This window comes from Varroa destructor, unplaced genomic scaffold, assembly GCF_002443255.2.
Source record: "Varroa destructor unplaced genomic scaffold, Vdes_3.0 BEIS01000006.1, whole genome shotgun sequence".
Lineage (NCBI taxonomy): Eukaryota > Metazoa > Arthropoda > Arachnida > Mesostigmata > Varroidae > Varroa > Varroa destructor.
This window is the reverse complement of record NW_019211459.1, coordinates 1,994,477-2,007,555: the sequence shown is the minus strand read 5'-3', so window position 1 is coordinate 2,007,555 and position 13,079 is coordinate 1,994,477. Positions and strand designations below refer to the sequence as shown.

Below are 13,079 nucleotides of genomic sequence, written 5' to 3'. Positions count from 1 at the left end.
GAGATACTTGAGGTACCTAAAGTTTACAGCAGTCTTTAACTTCCTACTAAGACTTATACTCAAGCAATGTGGCACGGCAGTGTTTCTAGATGTAGGGCACTTTGGCCTATTCTAAAATGCTTATTTTGTCTATTTTCTTTGCTTGGCACCATCGGTCCCTCCAGGGGCATGTATACATACACAAAACCGACAAAGCACAAACCAACGAAAGTGATATACAACACTGTATAATGTGTTAGGTCGTTGCCGTGCTACAAGAAACGAGGCTAAGTGTGCTCTATTTTCTGACCCCACCATTACAGGGTCGCGTCGGCGTTTCCTGTAGGCATTAGATAAACCCCGTGAACAGATAGCTGTTTTAGACAATCATTGCTGTTGAGAAACGCACTTGCTAAGATCAATTGATCGAAATCGCTAGAAAACCATGCAAGAAATTAAGGGAACGGGAACAGCTGGTTCGTATTCATAAAACGTCGAATGGAAAAATGCTCGTGGGCCGCCCGCTACCTAACGGAATTACGTGAATATACGAAGGGCATCTCTTCGTGCAGCTGCGAAATATTACGTCAGATAGACGAACAATAGTATTTGCAACATCCCGTTCTTAACAAACTATAAAAACAGTAGCAAACGATTTTTTGCATAACCTATTTCATAGCTATTGTATGTTTGAATCCGATGCAGCTATATCAGGCCTCAGAAGCAGATACTTTGTTGACTATGTCTTCGCGAGAAGAGTACAAAAACGAGTTGAAGAAGTCAATAATATTTTTGCATTTCGGTCGTACGTTCGCAAGCTCGTTGCTATTATCAACGAAGAAAACCACCATAAAGGATGCATCTGTTAGAATCACAACGTCTATCTGAGCTTGTCCTCGGCGATACTTGCGCATGAGGTACATGCCTGTTAAGGTAGAAGGGGTTTAGAAATAATAGGGTTGACGAACAGGACGAATAGTACGACAGAACTATGGACGAAGTTTCCATCGTTGAATCTATAATCCGCCTTAATTCCATTTATAGATTGCTGCAGCACGACAGCACATTCATCTAGTTTGGTATAGGTAGTTACAGTCTTTGCAATATGTTCACACTCCTAAAATGGTGCTTAATTAAAAACCACTTGGTCTATTCGATAAGCCAGAAATATGACAATCTACTTGACCTTGCGCGTAGAAAGTTGAGTAGGTAGTAAACAGTAAACGCATTACCATTACTCATGCCAAAACTAATATTCGTATAGATGCGGGTACCTTCCGGTATAATTTCCATGAGTAGCGTAACAGAGAATAGAACTATACCGACTGCGCTCGAAGATAAAAACCATCGAAGGGTTCTCTGCAATAAAATTTGCCCCTTGCGAAGATAGCTTATACTGTTTTCAGGAGCAGGCCTCGTCGAGTAGCCAGCTGCGTGAACAAAACAATGCACAAATCTAAAGAGGCTTCACTCAACTTGAACTTGTTAGATATGCACGGATGCGTGTGAAAATTCAAAATGTTGTTTGAAATCCGTTTCTGATAGGTTCAATTCAGCATAATATCAATGGCGATACTTGGAACTGAAATTAGGTGGAATAGAGCCGGCTGGTATACAACTCGAAGAGAAACTTCCTAAGCTCGAAAGCCTACTTACTACTACTACTACTACTACTACTACTACTGCTACTACTACTGAAATAACTAACAACTTGAACGATATCTATATTATTCATGGTAGCGTGCTTATTATGCTCGTAAGTGAGACGCAAAAAAGAGTCGACCACAATATGATCTTCAAATACGACTTCCGGATAAATTCTTTGTCAGTTGGACGTGAAATATCAAAACAAACATCCCTTTCATGCTCCAGCTGTTATTAGTACCATCCTTACCCAACCTTAGTAGCTATGCTATCGGTAATATTACCGTAGAGCTCGTCACCCACTTAGGTAGAACGTTTGAAAGGAGAGCACTTTCTAGTGAATTATTATCGAACAGATAGTGCAAGTTCCTAAAAAGCAGCTCTGTTCTTTCGACAGAACGATTAATATACTTTCGATATGTATTTGTCCACTTACCTTGCTTGAGCGTTGCTGGGCGGCGTACAAACGGAAACAAGGCCCAATACATTGCTTACCAGACTGTTTCGAAATACTGCTTTGACAGTAGCATTTTTTTTCACTAGGCATATTAAAGCAAATGCGCTTCCTTTCCGCTAGTCCGCTAGATTGTGTTCTCGAAGTAAAGAGCTTCACTTGCAAGTAACGCTGCCAGGGCTCTGTCTAAAGTGTATTTGAAGAACTCGGGCTAATTACACATGGTTAAGCAAATACCAGTAGAATATAGATACGCGCCTTCACTTAGGCACCAGAGATCCGCTACGCAAATAAATGTACGAATGATTCCTCAACTGCTACAACGTAGGTACCAAATCTGCATTTTTAGACGATGAGCGCTGAAAAGCTATCTTGGAGCCAAAATTAAGACTTTCTTTTAAAACAGACCAATGTCTACAAACACGAGAGTACGAAAAAGTCGAATTGGATAACAATACATCTTTTAGACAAAAGTGTTCACACTTAAATTTGTTCAGCTCCGGTAAATCCTATGCTAGTAAAGTGTCTACACTTCGTTGACTCATCACTTCTCACGCTGTAAGGTGCTCCCTGTTCTCAGAGCGTTTCAAACCGGTTGCTAAACTACCGTTTTCGATGCGCAGACATGGTACGAATGTGGGAAGCGCTGCAGCAACGACATTCAAAAACAATAGAGGAACAAGCAAATAAATGTAGGAACTGCAAGCAAAGACATAATCTATTTGCTGTCACCATGCGGGTGTGTATCTCATATCGGTTATCGTATAGAAAGAATATTAGTGTCATCTCTTAACATCCAGCTTAAGTAGAACTTCGCGGAACTACTTCACCAGCAAGAAAGTGTACGACTAAAATCGAAAATGTATTAACACTCAAATATAGGGGCATGCATTACCGTTAACAGTCACCTAATGTTTGAAGAACAGGTATTTGCTATACAATTTTTAACCTTTTTGGTAAAATGATTAGATTCCCTGCAACATAGTCGAGATGCTTCTAACGCGCTACATGATACGCCTTTAGGAATATATTGCCCGTAGACGTTTTAGGCGGTGTCAGCCTTCGAATCAGATGCAAGTCAAGCTTGTTCCTGCTATCAAGGCAGTCATTTTCAGTTGAACGAGCAACGCAAATCTGATAAACCTCGTTTCTTATTTGATCTCCTGCCGCAGTCAAAAGTCATGAAGGTATTTCACAGAAAATCTTGTTCTGGGCACTATATAAACAAATCTTAAAATGTTTGTCTAGCCGTTAATGCACGCTTCTCGGACTGTGAGTGCTATTTTACGCTCTCGCCAACGAATATAAGTTTCGAAGAAGGATCTAGCTAACTGCGAACGTATTGTACCAGATCAGTTTCTGTACCGCCGCTTCGCGAAGTCCAAGTCCATCGACACCGAGCAGTCATTCAACTCACGCAGAATGAATCTGGCTAACAATCGCCCGACACGTTAGTGACGGAAGTGTTGATGAATAACGTCTGACGGTATTTTGTTCTATCTATTGTATAGGCTCTTGCTGCTATACTGCCTTTAGCTGCTTCAGTTCCAGGTGAATTACAGTTGTTTGCAACTTCACCCTCAGAGCACCAGCACTTACGATGAGCTTCCTCGTAACTCTTCTGGTCTTGACAATGGTCTGCCTCTGCTGCACAGCTGCCCAAGGTATCGGAAAAGGTCCATTTTGTCTATGGAACAAGTATAAACTAATCAATATTCGAGGTGTTCGTCGACAGATAGGGGAGCCGACGCATGAATAGGAAGTAATTTTTTCAGTCAGGTGACGAGAAGCCGAGTGCCAATGAATAAGCATTTTCACAGATCTGTGTGATACGATCCCTACCAACAGGTTCTTCGCCAATACCATTATAAAATAGTTGGCTTTAGTTGTTAGAATCGTTCTACACAGCTATGACATGGTTTCAAACTATTCATGCTATTATTAGGATGTTATCATTTGGATTGTTTGAATACGAATGCGTTGGCGGATCCTATGTTCGTTGGCAACCTTTGTATTACTACGTGAAACAAAACGGAATTTACGTGCCATGCACGTCAGTTGATTTTAGTCTATAGGTGATTTTGTGACCTTTAGGTACTGATGATAACGCTACACCGATGCATGTGCACCCTGGAACAGCTTAGTCTTGACATCTTTGCTTCGACATTTATTCCTTAGGTTAAAATGTGCTTTCCCATGTGTGAGATCTCTAGTTCCAACCGGACGACTGTCAACATCGTTCAGACGTGTTCATATTTACCTAAGCACAATGAGTCGACGTTGCAAGGCTCGGAGCACATATTTGAGAGGAATACAAGAAAAATGTAATAGAAAAAAAGCATAGCCGAATTCGATATTTTAAACCCACAACGTTCGATCGTTGTTATTATCTTACCACAAATGATAAACTTCAACAATACCGTTCATAACCACGCAGTCAAAGACCAAAGAACGGATGCACTAATCACAATTTTAAGTGTGAAGTCTCTGCAGAAATAGACACCTTTGTAACCTAATGAACAAGTAGAAAGATTCTATTTGAAAATGCTTTGACTTGTTCTCATAAATTCTAAGTGTGAATTGGCTAGCGCAGATTTTTTTCGCGTTCCGTATACATGTCACCAAGACATAAGCCTGTTCTTCTTTTGTGCTGGTTTTAGTATAACCTGTTATTTCGTTTGTTTTCTAAACTCAAATATGCCCGAAGAATAGCAACCAAAAATACATACTACATTTAATGGACATTTAGCTTTTTGAAATAATCACTCGTATCAAATCGATAATTTTTCGGTCGGCTGCTAGATAGCAGTTTACCGCAGTTGTATGTATCCGCAAACATATTATCATTTCGTCACCTATACTCTGCGGTATCTGAGATCTACTTACTGCAACGTCACTAGTTATTGATGGAGTATGTACCACAGCAATCGGGATATCCAGACTATAGCCTATTACTGTCAATTTTCTGATTTCAGATTCTGAAACAAGTTTGCCAGTTAGAACATCTTCCCAAAGTATTTGCCTCCTAGGGTCACCGGACGATGATGAACGTAGTGCGGCAAGAAGGGCGCGAATTATCGGAAAGCACACCACCCTCTTAATAATATCTATATTAACAGTGAACATTTCTGAGTAACGGCGGAGACGCAAATTTGTTGCCGCTGAAGTGTGTCTATGAAGATGGAGAACGCTTGTTCGAAACTACAAGTAAAAGCCGATGCTATTTATAAGTTTGATCAACAAAATAATCATTCATCCATAACCCGTCCCGATATTATACAATGGCAAAAATCAACGGTGTTTGTTTTTTGGTCAGGCGGTCGAGCGGCAGCAGCGAGCGAGTTTCCATGGCAGGTATCGATTCGACGAAATGGACGTCATTTGTGCGGAGGTGCGTTACTCCATGCTGAATGGTTGCTCACAGCCGGGCACTGTCTCCGTGATCTTGATGCACGACATTTTACGGTTCAAGCCGGGTTCGTACAGGACGACGACGCTCATAAACAAACGTCGCAGGTACGTTCAGCATTTGCATCCTATATATGTGCCAACGAATTTTTTTTTGAAAAAACAACTATAGGAAATGAGAGCAAGCTCATAGATCAAACAAAAACCCTGAAAAAAGGCAACCTTCTGAATGAGCTAGGCGGATCAAGTTTCCAACTCTTAAATACGAAAGTAGGTGTTTATGTTGCTCATGAAAGGTACGCCTTTGCGACTTCATAAGCCAAATTTATTTTGCATTTAAATGTAATATCTAATGGGAATTACCTTACCTATCCATGGTATAAATATTCGAAAAATACGTGTAAAACGTGTAGCTGTCGAAAAATGATAATCAGCCGTCCGTAGCTACGAAGAGCGTCGGAGATTAAAGGTGGAGGGAAGGGGGAGGACGTTAACGAACCGATTCGGCCAGCCGGTTACTACGATCTACTATAGTTTCAATATAATGTACTGGAATGGACCTAATAGTTGGGGCAAGACGCCGGATGCTTACAGAAGGTGGATATCTTCGCTTAGATCTACGCTCGTTTGCCAAACGCTGTCAGTAAAATAGCAACGCAGACATAATGATATCTTCTCGCGCATGTTCCGGTTTAATCATCTCAGCCGATTATAATTAATCTTATTTCTGCAAAGGTAAGACCTAGCGATAGGTCTAAAGGCTGGTCTACTTGAGACGCAATCCTAAGCCCGGCCAATCGTATGGAACAAACAGGCTTCACAAAATTTCACTTTTTACCATTGCTGTTTCCCGCGCACTATGCATACCTATAGGACAGGAAACAACAATCGTGATTTAAAGAACAGGCAACACATTATCGGCATACGTAGCGTTTGCGGTCTTTGTAGTCATGGCTAATCTAGCGTCGTATATTGTTTTCTTATTTGATTGTTTTTAAATTTGTTTTCGGCCTGATCACGTGAAGCATCCGTTATGATGAGTGTTGTGTAAATATTAACTTATTTAAGCCGGAGTGAGACATACAGAAATATAATTTCTATAATATCTATGCATGCTTACAATATACGAAGTGTATAAACGTGTCAAAATTAATGAGGAATATTTGATAAAAGGATTACATGACTCGCCAAAAAAAAGGGGCATATACTTACAGACTGTCAAGATGTTACGGCTAGTGCAATTGTCATACGGTACATGCAGATTTAATGTAAAAGCAGTACTACCTTGTTTTAATCGACGTCCATTGCAGAACCATGTGATTGTACACTAGCCAATTCAATCGTACTACATATTACTACTTTTATAATATATGGCTCTAGAGAAGCTGTTTTCTAAAATCTATTCATTTTATCCGAACAGAGACAAAATGGAGCCAGGTTGAATAATGCAAATTTTAAATTTACTCCTGTTTAATATTCAGGTCTCATATTGAAGTGCTGAGACACTTTCCATTATAGCTCTGCTACACATATATATATATATATATATATAAGGTAACGTAAAATAGAGACTTGTCCTGTTACCTTATATATTATACGCGAGTTGGGCTAGCTTGACATGCTAATATGCTTCATTTTTAGAAAGTGTAATGACTTAACCATTTTGTCGATTTTTTTATAATTCCTCTCGTTATAATTATCTATATTATATAGAAAAGAAACATCAGTCATACTCATACACCGTATGGTGTCTTAAATAGTAATACGTCATTCCATTTAGTCGAGCATATATATGTGCACTATGATGTATATATATTATATATTTTTTGTTAGAGCAGGTATAGTGCTTCTGGACTGTCTTTAGACTGCCTGGTATGTGTTTGTCTTTGATGAGCATAGTATATAGAACCCAGCCCGCCTCTGTACTCATATTCACTAAAAATTAGCTGTAGATCAGAGCCATTTAGCCAAGTGGGTCTGTTGCCACGTGTATTGTACATTAGGATTTAACTAGTAGACCTCTTTTAACTTATGTAAAAAGAGCTGGAACTATTAGGATTTGCAAAGGGCCTAGGCTCCGTCAGCCGGGCAGAGCTTGCGGAAGAGGTCAGAGCGGCTGTTATGGATTTACCGGTTGCCACTGCAGTGTGATACCTTTGATCTTTGGCTAGAATTTCCTTTATTTGCGTCTCCTAAACAGTCTCGACGACGAGCCACGCCGTACGCTCTATAGATGCTCACCTCTTAATCACCCAAGCCTTGAAATACTTCAAACCGCAAAATGGCACAGTTTACTCTCTCTTTTCCCATTGAAAAGCAATTACACATCTGTTAGCCTTATTTAGTCTGTACTCCTTACGAAAAATAATTTGCGCGTAAAAAAGCGCCGTCTTGCACATAATCTAAATCTAAACTTCTTGCCTTGTGTTTTGTATTTCACTTGAGGAAAACGAATCGCATATTCAGGTTTTTGTAGCGCGCTTCCGCCGGTTCAGTTCCATAAACCTGTTTTGAGCTCGCGCTATATCTGGGTCTCCTATTTGATGCTTTCGGTCAAGGCGAGAGCTCTCTACTAATAAGTATGTCTTAAAGGCCCTGCTGAATTACGAAGCATTGATCACGATAAGAAAAGGGCGCGCAATACTTTTAAATATATACATGTGAAGGCAGCTATCTATAATTATATGCAACTGTGCACTATAATTTACGTAGGGTCTTGAAGGGTCACGCACACTAGCGACACTTGTGCCAGGACCACGGACGTTTTTTTGTGTTCACTGTTGTTGACGTTGGCTTCGTACAGTGGCTTTTTTGAAAACGGCCCCCACTTTCAGATAAGCAATGCCCGTGACAAATCAATACTCTTTGGTTTGACTTCGTAAGAACTTTCGCAGAAAAGGCGTGCACTAGCTCGTTATGTCACCAATTAATCCTCTATAATACGTTCAAATTTTTGCAGAAGTCTTCTGTGATCGAACCACATTTTTCTGCGCTCGCGGGTGCCATGATAAGCAAAACCGATATAAACAGTCCGCCAATCAACGGGTGGCACTTAAACGTTTTCATCTATAATTATGGCTTCTAATATCTCCAACAGTCCTCCTATGGTAATTTTTGTGTCAGTGTGTTTAAGCGAGCGTAAAGTTAGTGACTCCAGATCAGGTGGCCTGACGCTTCTGTGTCGGATATGCGTGTATATGAACAAGATCGCCCATCTGTTGACTGAGTCTTTTGAATATCCCCCACGTGTATCCATGATAGTACCGGATTGTCTTGGCATTGGCCCACAAGGATCAGTCCGGCATAAGAAAAACTGAGGGTTTATTGCGCAAAGATTGGTATCATCGCAATGATTGCACCTGCTGGCTGCAGCGAGCGTACCGAATGGCAGTCACCGGTGCTTGTTCATCTTTGAATGTGTTTAGTCAGCGAACAGCTTAAGAACCATAGAGATCAGGCATCGACATTTAAGCAGGCGTGTAAATAATTATTCCGAAGTATAAAATATCTCGTTACTATATCTTGCATCCGGTACATCCGAGCAAGAGAACAAATATCACACTTGGTAAGTTAAGGTAATAGTGCGTAGTGATTTACAGGGATTACGAAATCTTTATCAATGTAAGAAGCTAACTGCGCCCCCTCGAACCTACTGATCAGATCTTGAATTTCTATATCTGTGGCTAAAGTCTAATTTCCAAAATCATTTTCTTCAGTTATAATGCGGTTGATCTGATGAGCGCACTTCAGGCGAGGAGCTGCGGCGCACATCAATCCCGCTATTTTGCCCAATGGTGGTGTTCACGGTGCGACTAACAATAAGAACATAGAGTAGGTCTACACAGGAGATACCGAAACCAAAACGATCTCACGCATAGACACTACAGTAGGGTTGGAACATGTACACTGATTGTGTAAACAACGCGATTCGTATCTCATGTTAGAGATGTGGTTCCTTCAAAAGCTTTATCTATCATGTAGTCCTCTTCCCTTCTCATCCACTAAACCCCGTTCTAGAGGAGCTAGTTGGGTTGTCCTTTTGAAACGGTAACTTGACGACGCATTTCACATGTCTTAGTAATTAGTGTTAATATAAGTAACCAATATTGATTTAGGATTGCCTCGCGCCTTTTCGTTCGTAGTCGATGACTTATACCTACTGCGATATGGACAGCGAATAACTGAGAAATTTAATTTGACTGTATATATATATATATATATATATATATATATATATATAGTTTTTTTGTATTAGTGTTTATCTCGTCCGAGCAAAATCATCCGAGTAAAATGAAATGTGCTTCATTATTGATCCTTGATGATTTTGCTCGGACGAGATAAACAATAATATAAAAAACTTCACAACTATATTTTAATATTTATAATCGAATTGGGTGGTGGGTACTTATATGACTGCGTAAGAGATACCGATTATAGGCACGGACCAGTAAGAGCAATATTTCCTTTATGAGTACGTATCCTTGCGACAGGGAAAAGCTTCATGCTTTAAAAACACACGGTTCTACTTGAAAAGCGTTTTCTCGTACGCTGTAATATTAACATTAGTATACTGTGCATTTCATAGTTTCAACGGCGCATGAAAGCATACACGTATTCTCAAGCAAGAGATATATAAGTGGGTATTTGCACAAAATGGGTTGGGAATTCTACATGCGATCACGACACGAATCTACAAACAAACCCGGAACAGAGCCCAAAACAAACGCAAGACAATTTTACCTAAAACTCTTGGATCTGAAACATTGGCCCGGAACCATTCTTAAGCAGCAGGTTACGTCTGATTATCGGTTTGATAGCTAATCCTAATGGATGTTCAATTAATAGCCATTCTATGAAAAATTTCGCTGAAGAAGTTTTATGGCAGTCGAGGTTTGACAAAGCGTGCAGAATTTGCGTATAATATTAACTTGGCCGTTAGGACACCTGGTGACGACATGCCCAGTCTTGATCTATATATCTTGATCTATCTGATATACAAATACATTTCAAAATACCATTTTATGAGATATACCGTATACCGTTTCGAGATTTTGAAGAAACGATTAACGCAGCTCTATTGACCTATCTGAAAAAAAAAATTGCTAAACTTTTCGAATGCCTTTGATTACGTACTATATAGACGAAAACCTGACAAAAAACATCTCGTGTTTTTTTGCTGAAAATCTTAATTGTTTCACCTTCCTTTGTGTGCGCTACTCCACCACATTTTTGCAATTACTTGCCCTGCCTATATTTGTCTCAACGCTGTACTCGACGCTAACAATTTAGATAAATACATGTTGCCATTAATTTACCTCAACTAATCTAACCATCGGGCAGTTTAAATCGCAGAACTGACTAATATACTGGTGATATCTGAAACTATTCAGTTTTTTTCATTTTCTATTCGAGGTCGAAACCGTGATTCCACATCCTCTCTTCGGCCAAGATGGTCATCGAAACGACATTGGCTTAATGAAGGTACTGACCCCTTTTCGCCTTCCCGATGAGGGAGCAATTGCTGCTATCTGTTTGCCACCCAGGGGCTATCAGGTTAACAAAGGTATATAAAATCGAACACTCATTATTCTCTATATCGATTTAATCTCTACAGGCTCTAAATTCATTTGTAAGTCTTTAGTAGCACTGATAATTTGTTTAATAACATAAATATTTAAACTATTTCCTTAAGTGGATACCAATGAACGTTTACAATAATGGCTCAAAAAAGTATTTTCGACCTGACTTAAAGGCGGAGTAATTGTATCAGGCTGGGGCGTCACCTCGGAAGGCTCCTTCACAGCTTCAACAGCACTTCGAGCAGTAACAGTGCCTGTTATAAGCGATGAGCAATGCACTTCGTCTTATTCTTCGTTATGGAATTTTTTACTCGGCTCGACCCTTCATCCCGACAGTATGTTTTGTGCAGGACTTGCCGAAGGCGGAAAGGACGCCTGCCAAGTACGTTCTAATGAAAATAGGCAAAGCATTTCCTCAATAGGTAGATTTTTGCTTGCGAATCCTGAATTTAAACACAATTCCTCTAGGCCAACTAATGGACAATTTTCGAATTTTATATTATATTTTACATGTATATGTATATATAGTTGCAGTTGTGTTGTTGGAATTTCGGATCGGACAGGAAACTTATATTTCAATGTTTACTTCCTAAAAAGCTCATACTGAGATGAGAAACAGTTTTAATTATCTCTCGCACACATATATTATTTCGGAAATTTTAGATTGACTTTTGTCTAAAATAATTTAGCTACCTTTAAGCTGGCTGATGCGAATTTATTATATATAAATAAAGAAGGATATGAGGCGACGTTCTTTAACTATCGTTCCTATATTTCAGGGAGACTCTGGTGGTCCAGCAGTGCAGTTCGTTGATGGGGTCCCAACTCTAGTAGGCATCGTGTCTTGGGGAAAAGGCTGTGCACGAGCTGGAAAGCCTGGCGTTTACACAGAGACTGCTTTTTTCGTACCCTGGGTTTTTGATACATTACAGAATTTCTACAAACGACGTGTCAGAGATATGTCTCCCCCAGCAACGACAGACGCGACAGAGACTCACTTTGGCAATAGCCTGTGAAAAGTATCGTAACCTGAGCTTGCTAAAGCATAGTTCAAACACAGTGAACACGTTCAAAGTGATCTAACCATAAGGCGAAAATTCTACCGCATTATTATATCGTATACAGCGATAAACACGGCCATGCAAAACGTCGTCAATGTGTAGCCTCAATAACTCGACGCCTGAACGCCTGTGAACCGGGCACACCTAAAAGGACAACTGCAAAAAAACAGTGACCGTCCCTCGGACGAGCTTACGCCTCCCGTAATACGGGTTGATGTGAGCGTGTGTTAAGATTTTTCGTCACTTCGTTATGTACTTCAGTAGCGGATTCTGACTTCGATGGGATACCTGGTCAGAGAAATTGCACGAGTATTCTGGATCAACTATTGCTGTACCTTTTGCACTAGCGAAGAAACAAGCAGATCTCGGTTAGACTTAAAAATTTCGTCCACCGAATGCCACGATGGCGGAATGCGTAAAGATCCCATGTCACAGTCATTATATCCATTGCATTCGAATTTCTATTGTTCGCTGAAGTTCAGTGATGTTTACAAATTTAGCGAGTATATAACGCTTGCTAACTGCACAACTATCATTTAATAGAGTCTGTACTGTTACGCCCAATCTCTATATAATGTATAATATTACCCCTACCCCAGCACGGGCAATAGGCCTTCAGCGGGAATATTCCAGGTACTATTTTCTATTTATTTCATAATAATAAAACATGAATGAAATAACGTTGTTTAACCTGACACTCCAGATTCCATTCAATGAGCTAAAAATATACTTTAGCCAATAAAAATAGTGGTTCTGACCGACGGTGTCGTAGGCTGTTGCCGGGACACATATGGTAACAGTCTATCCGAGCTAATGATTGGTATAAGTAGTTAATGACAGCGTAGCTTAAAAACCATACATGTGGATGAAATAGAAAAAAAATTTTTTTAAAAAAATGCAATCTGCTCAAGCCATTGGATTGCATACAGTGTTCAAGGTACATATATATGTGTA

General features: G+C 39.9%; 1 protein-coding gene and 2 long non-coding RNA genes across 6 annotated transcripts in view; 1 reads left to right on the top strand and 2 right to left on the bottom strand.

Annotated features, from left to right (window-relative positions):
* The window catches only part of LOC147754728 (uncharacterized), a 29,816-nt gene extending 27,603 nt beyond the window's left edge, over positions 1-2,213 (bottom strand). The window contains exon 1 of the long non-coding RNA XR_015330035.1: positions 2,060-2,213. This is a non-coding gene — a long non-coding RNA (uncharacterized LOC147754728). The remainder of the gene's footprint in view (positions 1-2,059) is intronic.
* Positions 2,214-3,326: 1,113 nt separating this feature from the next.
* On the top strand, positions 3,327-12,822 carry LOC111252570 (trypsin-1-like). Of its 4 annotated transcripts, none has more exons than XM_086992635.1 (6): positions 3,327-3,741; positions 5,053-5,158; positions 5,395-5,593; positions 10,876-11,048; positions 11,238-11,446; positions 11,844-12,822. In XM_086992635.1, the coding sequence occupies exons 2-6, from the start codon at positions 5,119-5,121 to the stop codon at positions 12,078-12,080; spliced, it is 858 nt and encodes a 285-aa protein (XP_086848761.1). In that variant the 5' UTR covers positions 3,327-3,741; positions 5,053-5,118; the 3' UTR covers positions 12,081-12,822. The 4 variants fall into 4 exon arrangements, with proteins under 4 accessions (XP_086848761.1, XP_086848762.1, XP_086848759.1 ...); XM_086992636.1 differs by having other exon boundaries at positions 3,329-3,741; positions 5,053-5,284; positions 5,394-5,593; XM_086992633.1 differs by having other exon boundaries at positions 3,691-3,741; positions 10,898-11,048.
* Positions 5,280-13,079, bottom strand: part of LOC147754727 (uncharacterized) — a 13,023-nt gene continuing 5,223 nt past the window's right edge. The window contains exon 2 of the long non-coding RNA XR_015330036.1: positions 5,280-5,613. This is a non-coding gene — a long non-coding RNA (uncharacterized LOC147754727). The remainder of the gene's footprint in view (positions 5,614-13,079) is intronic.